This window comes from Dasypus novemcinctus, chromosome 2 (genome assembly GCF_030445035.2).
Source record: "Dasypus novemcinctus isolate mDasNov1 chromosome 2, mDasNov1.1.hap2, whole genome shotgun sequence".
Classification (NCBI taxonomy): Eukaryota; Metazoa; Chordata; class Mammalia; order Cingulata; family Dasypodidae; genus Dasypus; species Dasypus novemcinctus.
Genome location: NC_080674.1, coordinates 70993232 through 71012916, shown reverse-complemented (window position 1 = coordinate 71012916; position 19685 = coordinate 70993232). Strand labels below are relative to the sequence as shown.

Here is a 19685-nt window from a genome sequence, read left to right as displayed (position 1 = left end):
ATCTTGCTTCAACACATGACAACATATTTTGATGAGGAAGTACATCTTATGGTACCTTGAGTTGGACTCTTTAGGGCTTTGTAACTATAAGCTTCTCCCCAAATAAATACCCTTTATAAAAGCCAACAGATCTGGTACTTTGCATCAGCACCCTGACTAAGCTGGCTGAGCGCCAGCTTCCCACATATGGGGTCCCAGGTTCAATACCCTGGTACCTAAAAGAAATACCAATAAAAATTCCAACAGCCTAATTTATCAAAACAGAAAAATCAATTACCAAATTTATTTGGAAGGAAAATGATCCCTGAATAGCCAAAAAAGCCCAAAACAACACCATAAAAAAGAGGAGCGAAGTTGGAGGACTCATGCTTCCTGACCTTGAAGTGTATTATAAAAGTTACAGTGGTCAAAACAGCATGATATTGGCATAAAGATAGACCAATGGAATTGAAATGAGAGTTCAGAAATAGACCTGCACCTCGATGGCCAACTGATTTTTTATAAGTGTAGGAAGTCTATTTTTCTGGGACAGTCTGTGCAACAAATGGTGCTGGGAGAACTGGACATCTATCTCACTCCCTATACAAGAATCAACTCAAAGTGGATCAGAGACTTAAACATAAAAACAAGGACCATAAAACTTCTAGAAGATAATGTGGGGAAACATCTACAAGATCTTGTACTGGGGGGGGTCTCTTAAACCTTACGTCTTAAACCTCAAGCAACAACAACAAAAATGTTTAAATGGGATGTCCTCAAAATTAAATACGTCTGCACTTCAAAGGACTTTGTGAAGAGGGTAAAAAGGCAGCCTACTCAATGGAAGACAGTATTCAGAAATCACACAACAAGGGTATAATATCCATGATATATAAAGAGATCCTACAACTCAACAATAGACAAATGACCCAATTAAAAAATGGGCAAAAGAACTAAAGAGTAATTTTTCCAAAGAAGAAATACAAATGGAGAAAAAAAACCCATGAAAAATGTTCAACATCACTGGCTATTAGGGAAATGCAAATCAAAGCTCCAATGAGATATCATTTCACACCAATAGAATGGCCACAGAAAACTCAAGTGTTGAAGAAGATGTGGAGAAATAGGAATGCTTGTTCACTGTTGGTGGGAATGTAGAATAGTATAGATACTATGGAAATCTGTTGGTTCCTGAGGAAGTTAGATACAGATCTTACAGAATGGACCCAGCAATACTGCTACTAGGTATCTACCCATAACTGAAAATTGTGACACGAATAGACATTCTGCACACTAATGGTCATAGTGACATTATTCACAATTGCCAAAAGATGGAAACAACTTAGGCATGGGGAAGCATTTTTAGGACCCTGTGATACATTATGGTTTCTTAGACTTTACACTCAAAGCATGAGCAACACAAGAAAAAATAGATAAATAGGATTTTATCAAAATTAAAAACTTTTGTGCATCTAAGGACATCATCATGAAGTAAAAAAGACAACCTACAGAATGGGAGGAAATATTTGGAACTATATATCTGATAAGAGTTTAATATTTGGAATAAATAAAGAAATCCCATCAGTCAAGAACAAAAAGACAACCAACCAAACTAAAAAGTGGGCAATGGGAGTGAATGTGGCTCAAGCAGTTGAGTGCCTGCCTCCTACACGGGAGGTCCCAGGTTTGGTTCCTAGTGCCTCCTGAAAAAACAAAATCAAACAACCAAAACAAATGAAAAATAAAACCAGCCCAGGGGAGCTGATATGACTCAGTGGTTGAGCGATGGCTTCCCACATACAAGGTTCCAGGTTCAATCCCCAGCCCCCAGTACCTAAAAGAAAATGGTGGGCTAAAGATTTGAATAGATGTTTTTCCAAAGAAGATACACAAATGGACAAAAAAGCACATGCAAGGACGCTCAACATCATTAATCATTAGGGAAACGGAAATCAAAACCATAATGAAGTACTATTTCACAGCCACTAGAATGGTTACTATTTAAAAAAAAGGAAAATAATAGGTGTTGGAGAGGATGTGATGAAATATAACCCTTGTTCATTTTTTTGGTGGGAATTTCAAATGGTGCAGTCACTGTGAAAGACAGTTTGGTGGTTCCTCAGAAAATTAAGTATAGAATTACCATATGACCCAGCAAGCTCATATATAGGTATATATACGGGAGAACTGAAAACAGAGACTTGAAGAGATATTTACACGCTGATGTTCATAGCAGCATTATTCATCTTTGCTACAAGATGAAAGCAACCCAAGTGTTCATCAACTGATGAATGAATGGATAAGCAAAATGTGATCTATTCATATAATGGAATATAATTCATTTGTAAAAGAAATGACATTCTGATACATTTAACACCATGGATGAACCAAGAAGACATCATGTTGAGTGAAATAAGCCAGGCACAAAATGACAAATATTTTAGGATCTCACTGATAGGATAAGCAAATTCATAGACTCAGAAACTAGAATACAGGTTACCAGGGGAGAGATGGGTGTGTGGAATGAGGAGTTACCGCTTAGATTATACAGAGTTCCTATTTGGGATGATGGAAAAGTACTTGTAATGGATTTTGGGGTTGGTAGCACAACGCTTTGGACATAATTAACAGCATTGAATTATATATATTTGAATGTGGCTAAAAGTGGAAATTTTAGGTTGATATGTTACTAGAATTAAAAAATGTGAAGAAATAAACACCCATGGGACCCATAGGACAACCCAAATAGTGAACCCTAACGTACAACTAGAAAGATATTCTTTGGTCAATTGTAACAAATGCACCACACTGATGCAAGATGTTAATAGCAGTATGTGTGTGTGATGGGAACTCTATATTCTGCATGAAGTTTCTGTAACTCTACAACTTCTCTCTTTAAAAACAGAGGGTTTTGTAAGAGGTCAGGCAAAATATCATGGCTTGTCAATAGTTGAATGGATAAACAAAATGTGGTATATGCACCCATCGGAATATTATTCAGAGGTAAAAAAGAATGAAGTTCTGAAACATGCTACAAAATGATTGAACCTTAAAATAAACCAGATACAGAAAGACAAATATCATATGATCTCACTTATATGAATTATCCAGAGTAAGGCAATTTCATAGAAACACATATAGAAGATTACAGTTTACCAGGGGTGGGAATGAGTGTATGAAAAGAGGGAGTTATTGCTTAATGAAGTTTCTGTTTGAGGTAACGAAGGAGCTGGGGTAAGGGATGTTGGTGATGGATGAAAAATATTATGAATAAATTAATACCACTGAATTTAACACTTGATGTGTTAAAATGAGAAATGTTGAATTGTATAGAAGTTACTACACTAAAAAGTTTAAAAGATGATGGCTTAGTTGGTACTAAGCAGTGCTGGACAGAAATGGATAGATTCAGGATAATTTTGCAAGTAAGGATGCTTGGTTTTGATGATTTGCATGCCTGCAGTGAGAGAAATAGGAATCAAGGATGACTCCCAGGTTTGGGTTTGAATAACTACAATGGTGAAGACTGAGGAAACAGCAGATTTTAGGGGGTAGCAGGTTTTGGGTAAGAATAAATAATCTGCTATGTCTGGGATGCTTGGAGATACACAAGAAGACAGGTCCATTAGACATCTGGCTGAAAAAATTTGCAATTTCAGAAAGGATTTTTATGTAGTGTTTAAAGCCTGGTACCAGATGAGGTCATCTAGGGAAAGAATGTGGAGAAGAGCAAGCCCTGGGGCCTTCCAGCATTTAAAGATTGAACAGAGGAGGAGAAGCCAGCCAAGGAAATAGGGCAAGAACATCAGACAGGTAGAAGACCAGGAAAGAGAAGCCAGTATTTCACGGAGGGACTAGTGGTTTAAGATGGTGAACTGACTGTGCACATTTATCTATTACTTTTGAAGGCTACCAAAATGACCATAAAGAAATTTTTAAAAATACATAATCCCTCAAGGATGGGTGAGTGGATAATAGTGACAATATTTTGGAAGCAGGAAAGTACTCTGATGAATGATATGGAAGTAGCAAAGAAAACATGAGCTGGCAGTGGGGAAGGAAAAGAAGCAAGCTGATTCATGTTATAAACACCAGGAAATATAGGAATTAGAGACACCAGGAACCTGTGAAATCAGTGGTATGAGTAGAGCTGAAAAAAGAATTGGACGATTTCCTCCTGCACAGCTGAATGCAGTGAGATTACAATCTCATCCTGGTCCTGGTAGATAACCAGAGATTTACACTGTGGAGAGAATGAACTAAAGGGACTGTGGGTTTCAGGGCACCAGGCAAGCTATGTAACAAATGAAATCTCCAGTCTCCCCTTCCCACCTAGTTCCCCAAATACTGACAGCTGCACTTAACACTCTCCTAAAGGAAATAAGAAGATAATCTCTCTGGGAAATGGACCAGCCTGAGAGAAAAAGTCTTAAAAATACTGCTATACTGCTGTATGAATGGCCCCCAAGTAAGTGGTTGGGTCACCACCTGGTCAAATTTTTAGTGAAGCTCACCACTTGACATGCTTTCATGTGCACAAAGATTTTCTAATTTTAAAAATGTCTTACTTTGAACTGTCAACATTAAGCCAAGAAGCACCAGACATTTATGGAAATCCTGCAACTTGAAAGAGACCAACCAAATCAAATAAACAAAAAGAAACTCCAAGAAAGCAGGCAACTGAAAGAGAAGAAAATTAAAAAGTAAAAGTTATCATTTGTATCCACAGAGAAAGCAAAGATAATAATGCATCCACAAACAAGCTAAAAAACCAAAACAAAATAAAACAACAAACAGCCCAGTGTAATTAAAAATATGACAGCAAAAATGAAAAATGCAGTAGCAGGTTTGGAAGATGAAGTCAAGGAAATCTCACAGAAAGAAAGACAAAAAGATAAAGAGACTGCAGAAAAGATAACAAAATTTGAGGATCATTCCACAAAGTCCAACATACAACTAGTCAGAATTCCAGAGGCGGTGGACTTGGCCCAGTGGTTAGGGCGTCCATCTACCACATGGGAGGTCTGGGGTTCAAACCCCGGGCCTCCTTGACCCGTGTGGAGCTGGCCCATGCCCAGTGCTGATGCGTGCAAGGAGTGCCCTGCCACGCAGGGGTGTCCCCCGCGTACGGGAGCCCCACGCGCAAGGAGTGCACCCTGTAAGGAGAGCTGCCCGGCACGAAAAAAAAGTGCAGCCTGCCCAGGAATGGTGCCACACACACGGAGAGCTGACACAACAAGATGATGCAACAAAAAGAAACACGATTCCTGTGCCACTGACAACAGAAGCGGACAAAAGAATATGCAGCAAATTGACACAGAGAACAGACAACTGGGGTGGGGGGGAGGAAGGGGAGAGAAATAAATAAATAAATCTTAAAAAAAAAAAAAAAAAGAATTCCAGAAAGAGTGATCAGAAAAAATGCAGGGAGGAAATTATTGAAGGAAACAAGAACACTTCCTAGAACTGAAGGACTTGAGTTTCCATGAGTCCATGTCTGAGTGCTTAGCACAATAAATGAAAAAAAAAAAAGACCCATTCTATGGTACACTGTGCTGATATAACAAAGTATAATGGGAAAGCCCTAACAGGGGGAAAAAAACCCAAATCATATACAAAGGGTCCAGAATCAGAATAGAAATGTACTTTCAACAGCAATGCTGAAAACTAGAAGATTCTGAGGGAGAATGACTTTCAACCTTTAATTCTATACCCAGCCAAACCATTAAACCACCATGAAGTAGAACATGTACAATGTCTAAAAAAAATTATTGCCCATGCAATCTTTTTAAAGGAAGTTACTGAAGCATTCTACCAAAACAAGGAAGAGAATAAAAAAGAGAAAGATATGGGATCCAAAAATAGTAGCTCTAACTCAGAAGAAAGGTAAAGGTATTTCTCAAGACTTAGAAGATCCTAGATTGACACTTTATGGGAGGTCTAGAGAACAATCAGTGCAGAATGGAGTAGAATGACAAGAATGATGGGCTCTAAGAGGGATGTCTCTAGCAAACAAAACAACACAGAACACAGGTAAGATTATCTGATGTATTTCTGATGTATTTGAACACACTGAGATGATTTACACTTCTGGTACAGTTGGGGATAAATTAATGATAGGTACAGAAAAAACTAAGCAAATAAAAATAAACAGGCTCTCTCTGCCTGGAGGAGCCTACACCAAGTCTCAGTGTGCATTTCCATCTTTCTCTCCCATTTCTCAGCAAGCTCTGTCCTTTTCCCCCATTTCCCAATACATTCTTTTTACTGGCCTAACTAAAATGGCAGGTTCTTAAATTCTTTTATGCAACGTAGCCAAGAACCTAGAAGAATCCAACACTTCCCTGTCTTCATTTGGCGAGCCAGCCAGGAGGAAGCTAAGTGAGTGGTGCTCCCCAACTCCCACCAGAGACTGAACCAAACCTTTCAGAACAAGATATTAGTCACATGGGGATTTCAGCCAGTTCCAACCACAGTGTCAGACCCATCTTTCCTTGACCTCAGTAGAAGAGCCAGAGAGGTTTATACCCTGTCAGGCAGCAGGCTGCCCTAACCAGCAGGAAGCAACTACAGAATGACCATCACTCCTCAGAGCCCCCTTAAGAATAAAGGTGTGAACTCTCTAAGGCGGGAGTTGAGGCAGGTTAGTCAGGATAATGAGAGGATGAGCCACAACCTGGCTGACAGTCAACATGGCTGCAAGACCCTGCTGAGACCTTGAGTTTAACCTTGAGGTCCCAGTTTCTCTTTCTGGACCTCCCCTTGCCCTAGATATTCCAAATATGCCTTATCATTGGCCCCCACCATTGGTGGGGTAACCAATAACAGCTGGGGCCCCTCACCTTAGTATTAGTAAGGGGAAGGGATAATTAATAGTTTAAAAGGTAACCACACAAGGCAGAGCTTACTCTCTGCCTGGAAGAGGCTGCACCAACTCTCGTTGTGTGTTTCCATCTTTCTCTCCCATTTCTCAGCAAGCTCTGCTACTTTCCCCCATTTCCCAATAAATTCTTTTACTGGCCTAAGAAACAAATTAAGTGTGGTGGTTAGAAGCTCTACGTACACAGAAAAACATGTTCTTAAATTTAATTCATTCCTGTGGGTGTGAAGCCATTGTATATAGGGCCTTTTGATGAGGCTACTTCAGTTAAGGTGTGATCCACCTCAAACAGGATGGATCTTAATCTTATTACCAGAGTTGTTTATAAGCAGAATGAAATTCAGACAGAAACCACAGGAGCCAGACATGGACATAAACAGAATTGAGAAGAGAAGAGAAGGGAGAGACCAGGAGGCTCTGCTATATGCCTTGCCATGTGACAGAGGAGCCAAGGATGGTCAGCAGTGAGTTTCAGAATAGTCTTCAGGGAGAAAGCATCATCTTGGTAATGCCTTGATTTGGACTTTCTTTTATCCTCAAAACTGTAATTATGTTATATACTAGTCTTTTCCTCCACTAGAAAAAATGCTCTATTAGGGGAAGACTTTGTTTTATTAATGATTCTATCCTAGTTCTTAAGAGCAATGTCTGTGTATAAAGGATCTCAGTAAATATTTGACCATGAATTAATTTATTGAATGTTTTGAAAGCCATAAATGAGTGATTAAATTGCTTTATTTTCTTAAACAGGTTTTCCATAACTGTGTGACTATTAATACTGATATCTATATACTGTACTTTGTTGTAGGGGGAAAAAATGGAAAATAAGTATAAAGTGGAACTAAATTTGAAAAACCTAGTAGAATGCACTGCATTATTGGACAAGATCATTAAAGCAAATTTAACATGTGAGAGCATCAAAATACTAGGAGAAAAAAATACATGAGATGATCATGTAAAGTGCTTAATACAGTGCCTAGTACATAGCTTCTAAAAAACACAATATAAAAGTTAAATTATAATTAAAATAAAAAAGATTTCATCCATTGTGTACACCTATGATAATCACTACTCTGCACAAGATATAGAACATTTCCATCATCTTCAACAGTTCCCCAATCCCTTTCCAACAAATCCCATACTTTCCTAAGGCAACCATGTCATAAGGCAGAATACCAGCTCCACAAAGATATCCATGTCCTATCCCTGCAAACTGAATGTTACTTCACATGGCAAAAAGAACTTTGAAGACCTTGAGATGGGGAGATTATCCAGGTGGGCCAATGTAACTGCATTAGTTCTTAAAACTGAAAGGTAAAGCAGAAGAGTAAGTCAGAGAAAGATGCAGAAACAGAAGAAATGGCAGAAGGGATTTGAAGCAGGAGAGAGACATGACCTGCTGTTGCTGGTGTTGAAGATGGAGGAAAAGGGCCACAAACCAAAAGAAATGTTAACATAACAACATGTTTGTATATGCACAGAATATAAAAATTATCTTTGAACATCTTGCTGGAAATGGCTATGGATACAAGGAATGAGACACAGAAAAAAAACTAATAAAAAATAAATCCCAAATTTACCATTTTCATTGAATTACACATTATTAAAAAAAATTCCCTTCAAAAAAACCATTCTGAGAGTGAAATGAACATTAGTGGGTTTTATAATTGATTTCAGTTCATCATCTGTACATAATGTACCTGCATATTTAACTTCCATACTAATTAAGGCCATAAGAAATGTTAGTCTATTTCCATTTTTAAGACATCTAACATTGCTGGTGGAAGGGTAAAGTGTTTCAAATTTATAAATTCCATACTCTTTTACTGTGAAATCCCATCTATAGGAATTTATCCTACATATTTATTCATACATATGCAAAATGATCCATCAATAGGGTTATTATGCAGCTAAGAAAAAGAATGAGGGTGCTTTTAAATGTCATAATTATGGAATAATCTCTAAGTGAAAAAGAATGCACACATATATTTATATACTCATATATGTGTAATAAATCTGGAAGGATATTCTAGAAACTGAGAAGACTGATAGTTTCTAGAGAGGGGAGCTATGGTCTGGGTGACAGAGGTGGGGGCTTTTTGTAGTTTACTCTTTTGAGTGTTGAACCATGTGGCTGTTAACTAGTAAAAACCTGCAGAACTCTGCATTAATATAGTAGAGACTGGTTTAGGGGAGAATCATAATCTAAAGTGAAACCAGGGAAGGAGACTTGGCCCAGTAGTTAGGGCGTCTGTCTATCACATGGGAGGTCCACGGTTCAAACCCCGGGCCTCCTTGACCTGTGTGGAGCTGGCCCATGCGCAGTGCTGATGCGTGGTGTCCCCCGCGTAGGGGAGCCCCACGTGCAAGGAGTGCACCCCAAAAGGAGAGCCGCCCAGCATGAAACAAAGTGCAGCCTGCCCAAGAATGGCGCTGCCCACACGGAGAGCTGACACAAGATGATGCAACAAAATGAAACACAGATTCCCGTGCCGCTGACAACAACAGAAGAGGACAAAGAAGACGATGAAGCAAATAGACACAGACAATGGGGGGGGGGGGAGGAGAGAGAGAAAAAAAAAGTGAAACCAGAATCCTTTGTTAAGTGATATCTAATTATAATAGCTTCATTATTTTTGCTTAAATTAGGTAAGTTAAAATTTGACCAGTTACTATGTATAGGGAATTTATATTATAAAAGATGTAAAGTTTATTCTAAGTGGCAATCATGAGCTCTCAAATTGGTTATAAGAGAAAACAATGTTTGGGGAGAAAGGGAAGAGATATATTAACAGGCGTGGTATACCACAACCACTATCACCTTTCTTGGAGCAAAATAGCTGTTTAACAGTCTTCTGATTTAGGTATTATTTTAAACTTATTTGTGCACCTATATCTAATTTCTTGGGATGATGATTTAAATAGAAACAATTAATGAAAGCTACCTTTGAAGTTAGGCTTGAAATAATGATTCCTCACTGTGATGTTTATTTCATGTGTCAACTTGGCTAGGTTATGGAGTCCAGTTGTCTGGTCAAGCAAGCACTGGCTTGTTACTGTGAGGTTATTTTGTGGATTTAAATTGTTAGTCAGGTCATTGCATCCACAATCAACAAAACAGCCCTGATGGAATGTGGACTCGCCAGTCCTCATGGATGTGTGAGCCAATTCCTATAATAATTATCTTTCTCTGGAGAACCCTAATATACTCACCTCTGTTTAACTGTATTCAACTTTCAAGTTATTTTCACATAAATTATTCCTTTTGCTCCTCATAACTCTGCAAAGCAGTTATATGAACAGATTTTATCCTGATTTTATATATGAAGGGAAAAAAAAGATACCTAAAGAGGTTGATTTGTCTAAAGTCACAAGGTTTGTGAGAGCCGGTACTATTATGCTGGTCCTTTCAATACTGGAATATCCCTGCTTTTCACCTGCACCCCTTTAATCTCTAATCCTCTGCCCTCTTCTCTTACCCTGATATATTTCAATCACATTAATTTAATTTTCTTCCTAAGAAAACGACAATTTAAATAATGGTGCACTATTTACTGCATGGTGCTACTTTAAAAAAATTGTATTAAAATGTCAATATGTAGTTATTTTCCCACCACTCAAAAATTTCAATATGTATTGAAAATTCTAGTCCAAAAACTGTCCAAAGGAGTATCAAAGTAATTTATAATAAATTTCTAAAACCCCTCATATATTAAAAGTAGTAAGACAAAAAAATATGATTTACAATACATACCTCCAGTATGGTATAGTTAAGAAAACAGTCCTCATGCTAAAACTGATTCATCCTACTTATCAAAATTTCTAGTATAAGAAGGAAAATATTCAGATGCTTATAAATACAGAGCTATTCAAAACTTTCTTTTGTATAACATTCTTTGGTGTTCATAAAACTGCATGTTATTGTATATGTATTTATTGTAAAGTCTTTAAAGACTACACATTCAGTTTAAATTGGGAGTGAAAAAGTATAAATTACATAGTACAGAATGCAGTGATAGGGTAAATATTTTGATTCCATGGTATCCAAATGTTTATGGACAAGTTTTACTTACTAAACCTTAAAATGACTACCTATTACTTGGTGTTTCTAACAAATCCATATGTTTCAGAATTTTTAAAAAAGTTACATCCATAGTTATACATCCAATGGTCAACTCTGAGATGACAATTAATTATGATTCTCTCAACTGTCTGTTCCATAATATATGGAATTTTAAATGAAAAGATAGAAAGCCTAACATTGCTTAGATACCAGCTTGACTGGGATACTAGATAAATGAAATACTTTTCTTTGGAGGAAGAAGACACAACCTTATATAAGTCCTTTACCCTAATAAATTAATTATTCATTTGCAAATGTTACCAAAAGTAAAAAATTTATTTTAAAGAGTGGTTGGTTTTGTAATACATCAAAAACTGTAAAGTTTTATTTCACCAATCTTACTGCTTGTCTCCTATCACTGGTTGAAGTTTCTCCAAAATAACTGAGTAAACATTTAAAATGGCAATACAGATTTTACTTAATGGATTTAAGTTATAATTAGAAACCAGTTTTATATACAGAAAATCCATAAATATAGAACTCTTATTCCTATTTTATCTTTAGGCTATGCAAAAAATTGATTAAAAATTCAATTTTTCATTTGGGTCTTTGTAATAAACATGTAAATATATGTTTACAACGGAGATGTTTTCTGACAGAAAGTAAGCACATAGAAGTAATTTTGGTCTTCACTAGAATCTGTCATTTGTTCATTTTCCAAGATGATATGATACATTATGTTCACTCAAACTTGAAGATTCTGTTTATATACATAATTCAAATAATTTTTTATTTGCATAATTAATGCTTCAATCTGTATTCAAATCTCCTTTAAGAAAGATTCCTTAATCCAGTAGCAGAGAGTTTTAAAACCTTTTTTTAAATAAGGTAAAATGTTTCTATGCAATTATGTGCAATTTTTTTCCTTCTGGCAATATTATAAATACTGGTCCATGTAATCTTCATTATTCACACACCAGGGTTAATTCTTGAGTTGTCTCACATGATGTAAGTACCATCTTTGTAATATTTCATGGACTCCATTTGTTTTGTCATAGCCAGAACATCATGAAATCCAGTACTTAAGCCAGACATATGTTGAAAGTATGCTTCTTTTTCCACTTGAATTGTTAAATTGTTTACTCCAGCATCTTTAAGTATTCCTGTAACCTGATTATAAAAATCCAGACATTTTAAAAAGCACTTAATAGGTCTTAAATAATTGATATGATATTATTAGAGCTACAGATAGTCAAATTTAAATCCTCAAAGTAATGTTTATTATTTAGTTAGTCAAAATGGTACAAAAGATCTTTTAGAAAGTCAGTAAATTACTGGCCTGTCATTCAAAGTAGCATTGTCATTCAAAGTAGAAAAGGAAAACAATATTGCTTCCACTAGGATATACTAATAGGGATACATGAACTTTTTTGATTACAATTTCCAACTGCAGCATAAAAATTTATCAACTTTATCATTATTATTAATTTAGGCCTTTATTTATAATAACTTCTTTCTAAGGTGAATCATAAGAGAATTTTTCTTTTTAACATTAACTTAAGCTTGTCTTCTCAATTCTAAAGCTTCATTTTCATTTAACCATTTTGGGATATAAAACATCTAGATGTAAAAGATAAGTGATGTTACTTTTGGACAGCTGAAATATGGATATTTTTGAACAGCTAAATGTTATACAGACTAAATGAGCTGTATAACACATGATGTGCATAATCTTACGTATGAATTATGTCAATCAAAATAACTTTAAAACAAAAAGAGCAGAGCAAATGTAGCTCAGTGGTTGAGAGCATGCTTTGCAGTATGAAGTCTTGGGTTTAATTCCTGGTACCTCCTAAAAAACAGCAACAAAAACAACAAAAAACCCCAAAAAACAATAAAACAAAACACACTAAAAGATTATTACCTGCTGTACTATTCTTTGCTCCAGCACATCAGATGTCACCTGGATATGAATTGTTCCTGCTACAACACTGGCAGAATGACGCCAGAAATGAGGGTCTCGGTATGATATTAAGCCTTCAATTTTCTGTATCTGTCAAATAAAAGGAGAGGTGATATAAATGGCCTTAAAGGTTATTTGCTTAACACAATCAATTCATTGATCTAGGATTCACTATTAAGCTGATTAAAAAAAAAAAGATGATAAGAAGAGGCTAGAAGTGGTAAGGAATAGGAGAGGGACAACAAGCTAGAAGTAAAGCTGTCTGAAATGTAAGGCATTCTGACTTAGGAGTGATGTCAGCGAAGGCAGTGCTGAGTAGGAAGGTAAATAGGGGTTACATCTGTCTTTCCACTGAAATTTGGCTATCACCAACAATTGCACATGCATTTTCACCTATATAACTTGTACTTTGCCTATTCTAAACAGAGATGTTGGGCTTCCCAAAGATTACCTGGATACATTCAGTGAACTATATGGTCTCCTTTACACACATATACACATGATTTGTTATGTAGAGAGTATATTCAAAAGATATCTTCAAAGTTCAACTATTGAGGATTGGTTAAACAAATCACTGACTACGCATACAATGCAATAGCACACTGCCATGAAAAACCCAGTATTAGGACACTTATCAACATGATATTTAAGTGGGGGAAAAATGCAGCTTTTTGCCATTTTTATTTAAAGAAAAATATAGAACAACTTGTAAAAGTGTTTCTTTCCAGGTAGCAGAATTATGTGCTTTTAAAATGTTTTGTCCTTCTTGTATTTTGAAGTTTTCTGTAATGGAAATATATTATTACTTTTAAAATGGAAAAAATACACAAACCACATATTTTTTAAATGAAAAAATACACAAACCACATATTTTTTAAAAAGTAGGATATTATTGTTCACTAATTATGAGGGGTTGAGAAAACACTACTAATTTTATTCATGAAAACAGTGGGTAAAGATGCTATAGTTTAAATATTCAAGGTGTCAACTTTTCATCAGCAGATCACAATTCCTTTACATGATATGGCAAACTAGGTGAAAAGCATTCTATTCTGTGCTTGTTTTTCCTACTAATTGCCTGCTTATATTCTGTTTTTTCTATAAATTTATCTTTTTCTTGATTTTAAGGATTATGGATAGTAAACAGGTTTATACATGCTGCAAGTATTTTCTTTTGGTCTGCCCTTTGTATTTCATAGTTAAAGGAATCTTGCCAACTGGCAATTTTCAATTTCAATTGGTCAAATCTGTGTATCCACTGTCCCCTACTCCCACCCCAACTTTTTGGTTCCGATTTCAATTCAAGTTTATTTAAAAAGGCCTTCTCTACTTCCATGACTGTAAAATATTCACCTATTGTATTGTAGCAATTTATATATATTTATTTTATTTAGATATTTAATTCAGTGGAAATATATTTTTCCTATGGTATATAGCTTTTTTTTTCCTGCCAAATGGAAATGTAACTGACCCAAAGCTGATTAATTAGGTCAACCCTTTCTCCCCACTGATCTGAAATGCCATCTTACTATATATGGGATTCCTATAAGTTCCTGGGTCTCTTTCTGGACAACCTTTTTATTTTTAAAGAAGCTTTAGATTACATAAATGTTTACATCTGAAAATATCGGGAATTCCTATATGCCTCACCTCCACGCCTCCTCCCCCCCCCGCCCCACTTTCCCCATTAACAACATCTTTCATTTTTGTGGTACAATTGTTAACAATTGATAAACACTAATTGAAGTATTACTATACTGCTAAACATGATCTATAGTTTACATTGTGGCTTACACTATGTACCACATAATTTTACAGGCTTTGACAAAACGTATAATGCTCTCTATCCATTATTACAATGTCATGCAGAACAATTCCAATGTCCCCAAAAATACCCCATGTTACACCTATTCTTCCTTCTTCCTCTCCTCAGAACCTCTGGTGCCCATTGCTTTTATATCAATGTTACAAGTTCTTCCATTAAAACAGTAATTTCTCTACTTTAGTTCATATGGCATATGGACAACCTACTTTTAATTTTTTCCCCTGATCTATTTGTTTACTTCTGTGCAAGGCTCAAATTATTAGTTTTGTCAGTTAATTCTGTAATTTAAAAATTTTAAATACAATCTTGTTAATTACTTAATTTTGTAAATGCAAGTGTATTTTCTAGCTTAATTCTCAGGCATTAATTTTTCTAAATAAACTTTATTATTGGATTAGCTATCACACCCTCCAAACAAAAACAACAAAAAAAATAATATCCTAATGAGAGGCAACTGGATTGACATTAAGATGAATTAAGATAAAAGAAATCAACACCTTCACAATACAGTTTTCCAATCCAAGAAAATGTCTCTAGTCATTCGTTCAGTCCTTCTTTTATGTCCTTTCAGTAAAACTGTATTTTCTTCATTCACATCTTGTAAATTTCTTTTTAGCCAACTTATTCAATTTAAAATACTATTTTAAAAGGAAAAAAATTATGAAGAAATTATATGTAGTACCTTTTCTAAAGCAATATGTAGCTCCTTTTCATATTCTGGTGGCAGTCTCAGAAGCAGAACCTGACAGGCATCTTTAATCAATGGGATAACGCTGAGAAAAATTAATATAGCAATAAAAAGAGAACAGAGAGGATCAGCAATGAACCATCCAAACTGCTCTATGAGAACTGTAGATACGATCACACCAATACTGCCAAGAGTGTCTGCCAAAACATGTAGAAATACACCTATAAGGAAAATAGGTATAAAAACATAAAAAATTAAGGCACATCCAATTTAGTTCTTTTATCCATTCTACAAATATTACTTAGTACCTACTATGTACTAGGCACTATGCTAGCGGCTGGCACTTTAAAATGACTAAAACATAGTCACCGCCTTCAGGAATTTACAGTAGAGTGGTAAAAAGGCAAGTATATGGGCAACTATGAAACACAGCGGGGTGAGTTTTATGATGGTGTAGTATGCCTGGGAAGTCATCCTAGATATTACATTTGAGTCAAATCTTGACATTACCTAAGTCATTTATACTGAACAATCAGAATAAATGATTCAATATAATAAGTGATTAATACTGCCCCTGTATTTTTTTTTTATTAGAATACAATAAAAATTTCCTGGCATTCTCTTTTTTTAAACAGAAAAAAAATGCTTTATTTAAAAACAAAACTTTATATTGCTTTTTAAAAAAATAACCTTATTTCAAATTCAAAAAAATAAAATAGAAAAAGCTCAATAAGTTATGGAAGCATTATTCTTAAAAAGTTCTGTCCAGGCATTTTTATCTCATTTAATTCCAACACTAATTCAACTGTTCCTCTAGTGTTCTAGTATTCAGATGACACAGATTAAAGGACATTGACAAGGTCTCCTATTAATACAAAAAAATGAAGGAGAAAAAAATGATAAATCATATTCATATCTCATGAACAAAACCTCATATTATTTTTTTGACCTTTAGCATTAATAATAGTATCCACTTTGTTTTTGCTACAAAAACATTACAAAAGAGTTAACTATAGACTATAAATTACATTAGTTATATTTTCCCCATTTATCACCTTTTTTTTTTTTTCAGAGGTACCAGGCATTGAACCCTGTGACCTCGCATATGGAAAGCAGGTGCTTAACTGAGCGACATCCCCTGCCTATCACATTCTTATTATTTTTTAAAGATTTATTTATTTATTTCGCCCCTCCTATTTTGCGCTTACTGTCTATTCTCTGTGTCTGTTCACTGTGTGCTCTCTGTGTCTGTCTTCTTTTTAAGAGGCACCTGAAACCAAATGGGACCTCCCATGTGGGAAAGTGGTACCCAATTTCTTGAGCCACCTCTGCCCTGCTTGTTGTGTCTCATTGTGCTTCCTTGTTTTGTCTCCTCATTGCGTTCATTTGTGGCATCATCTTGCTACATGAGCTTGCTATGCCAGCCCGTCGTGTCAGATGCTGCTGTCTTGCTTGACTCCTTTAGGAGGCACCAGGAACCAAACCAGGGACCTCCCATGTGGTAGGAGGGCACCTAATTGCTTGAGCCACATCTGCTTCCCAATCACCACATTCTTAACACTCTGCAGTAGAAGAGCATTCCTTATTTATATTATTAACCCCAATCCTCATTGTAAGGACCTGGAGTTCTTCTGTAATAAAAGTTCATAATACTATATTCATTGTTTTCCTTGTAAATATTTAACTGTGACTATGAGAAGGACTCTATAATTTCAATGATTTGATTAAAAATTGATATATATTAACAAATGTGAGTTATTTTCTCTAGCAGATGACTTCACTTTTATTTTTTTGGGGTCCAATATTTGCTTTTTAAAAATAAAATTGTGGGAAGTGACTGTGGCTCAAGCACTTGAGCTCCTGTTTACCATATGGAGGACCTGGGTTTGCTCCCAGGGACCTCCTGGTAAAAAAAAGAAAAAAGGTGTCCCAGACCTGTGCAGTGAGGCGTAGGACCCTGAGCGGCATGGAAAGCCCCCATGCAGCGAAGTGATGCACGAAAAAGATGATGCAACCAGATAAAAATAAAATTGTATCAAATTAAATAGAATTGTATCAAATTCCTCAGAATACAACAGAAAAGGAGGCCAATATTTGGCAAGGACTCACCCCTCATGTTAGCATTCATGCCTCCACCTGCAGATCCGTGGCTGTGACCATGCCCGTGATCACTGTGGCTGTGCACATGGTGTGAATGGCTGTGATCAGATGAGTGACAGCCTCCTTGAGAAACTCCATGGGTATGGTTATGGGCATGGCTAAAGGCACAGATACCAATTAGGTTTACTATAAGCCCTCCAACTGAGACTGGCTAGTAAAAAGGAGAAGGAAAAAAAACACCTTTAAATTTGTAACTTCTTAATAAACTTGTGATTTAAAAGTTACTATATATTAAATGATTGTTTACAGTTTTGAAAATATTAACAGTAAAACCTCACTAATTTCCATAAGTATACAAAATTTTAAATATGTGAATTTTAGAATATTTTAGAACTTTTTTTTGGTGGTACGCCCGGGGATTGAACCCAGGACCTTGTATGTGGGAAACCAACACTCAACCACTGAGCCACACTGGCTCCTGAGGTTTTTTTTTTTTTTTTGGTGTGTGTGTGTGTGTGTGTGTTTTAGGAGGCATGAGGAACAGAACCTGGGACCTCCCATGTAGGAAGCAGGAGCTCATCTGCTTGGGTCACATCTGCTCTCCTAAAACAAACATTTTAACATTCAAATATCAAACAAAATGTTGACAATAGAGGGATTTGAATTTGTTTTCATTAAATCAAGAGTTTACAAGTATTGTTTACTTAAAGCAAGCAAGTATACACTGTACCTGAAATCTTGTTTACAGTACAATAGTTAGTAAAGCAAGGATAGTAATTTACTATTGGACTGCAAATAAAATTTTATTGTCTTAAATACAGTAAAATTTTCAGAAGTAAAAAAAAAAAAAGTACAATAAGAGAGATTACACAGTAGTAATCTCTCATTTTTTAACAAAATGAATGAAACTGTCTTGATTTAATGGTGCCGCAATGACCATTCCATGGGATAAACAAAGTTACTTACACTTTTTTAAAAAAATCAGAACATCACATAAGTTTATTTCAGATGTAACAGCAATGTAAAAATTGATAAATTAAAAAAAAAAAAGATTTATTTCTCCTCCCTCCCACCACTATCTGCTCTCTGTGTTCATTAGCTATGTGTTCTTCTGTGCCTGCTTGTATACTCATTAGGTGGCTCTGGGAACTGATCCTGGGACCTTTCAGAGTGGGATAGAGGTGATCATTCTCTTGTGCTGTCACCTCATCTCCCTGGTTTGCTGTGTCTCTTTTTGTTGCGGCATCTTGCTGCGCCAGCATTCCACGTGGGCCAGCATTTCTGTGCTGGGCAGCACTACTGCGCAGGGCAGCACTCCATGCAGGCCAGCACTCTGCATGGGCCAGCTTGCCTTCACCAGGAGACTATGGGTATCAAGCCCTGGACCTCCTATACGATTGATAGGAGCCCAATTGCTTGAGCCACATCTGCTTTCCAAAATTGATAAATTTAATTCTTAACTGCACCAAGTAAAAGAACTTAGTCATTTAAGTATTTTTAATTATTTCCTTCAAATGGTAGGTAAACTGCTTTGGGGATATTTCAGAACTTCCTTATCCAAATGAATATTAATCTGGATAAATTACATATTGCACAGATTAATCTGCAGATTCTTTAGAACCTAAATGCAATTACCTAACAGAATAATTTTTACCTATTCACACCGCAATAACTATCCATCCTGAAAAATATGATGGATGTATTCCTTTTTTTTTTTTTTTAAAGATTTATTTTGTTTATTTATTTATTTATTTAATCCCCCCCCCCCCCCCCCCCCGGTTGTCTGTTCTCTTTGTCTATTTGCTGTGTCTTGTTTCTTTGTCCGCTTCTGTTGTCGTCAGCGGCACGGGGAAGTGTGGGCGGCGCCATTCCTGGGCAGGCTGCATTTTCTTTCACGCTGGGAGGCTCTCCTTATGGGCGCACTCCTTGCGTGTGGGGCTCCCCTACGCGGGGGACACCCCTGTGTGGCAGGGCACTCCCTGCGCGCATCAGCACTGCGCATGGGCCAGCTCCACACGGGTCAAGGAGGCCCGGGGTTTGAACCGCGGACCTCCCATGTGGTAGACAGACGCCCTAACCACTGGGCCAAGTCTGTTTCCCTAGGTATGTATTTTTAAAAATTCAATGTTTTTGAGTAAATGATACTTATACAAGGTACAAAATGATGAAAAATAAAAAGCAGGTCTC

General features: G+C 36.3%; 1 protein-coding gene across 2 annotated transcripts in view; it reads right to left on the bottom strand.

Moving 5' to 3' along the window:
- Window positions 1-11239: 11239 nt before the first annotated feature.
- SLC30A5 (solute carrier family 30 member 5) overlaps window positions 11240-19685 on the bottom strand; it is a 52763-nt gene continuing 44317 nt past the window's right edge. For both annotated transcript variants that reach the window (XM_058309614.1, XM_071208389.1), the window contains exons 13-16: window positions 17508-17709; window positions 15393-15619; window positions 12847-12975; window positions 11240-12092 (exon numbers count right to left, since the gene is read on the bottom strand). In XM_058309614.1, the coding sequence (XP_058165597.1) occupies window positions 11922-12092; window positions 12847-12975; window positions 15393-15619; window positions 17508-17709 (729 nt within the window). In that variant the 3' untranslated portion in view covers window positions 11240-11921. The remainder of the gene's footprint in view (window positions 12093-12846; window positions 12976-15392; window positions 15620-17507; window positions 17710-19685) is intronic.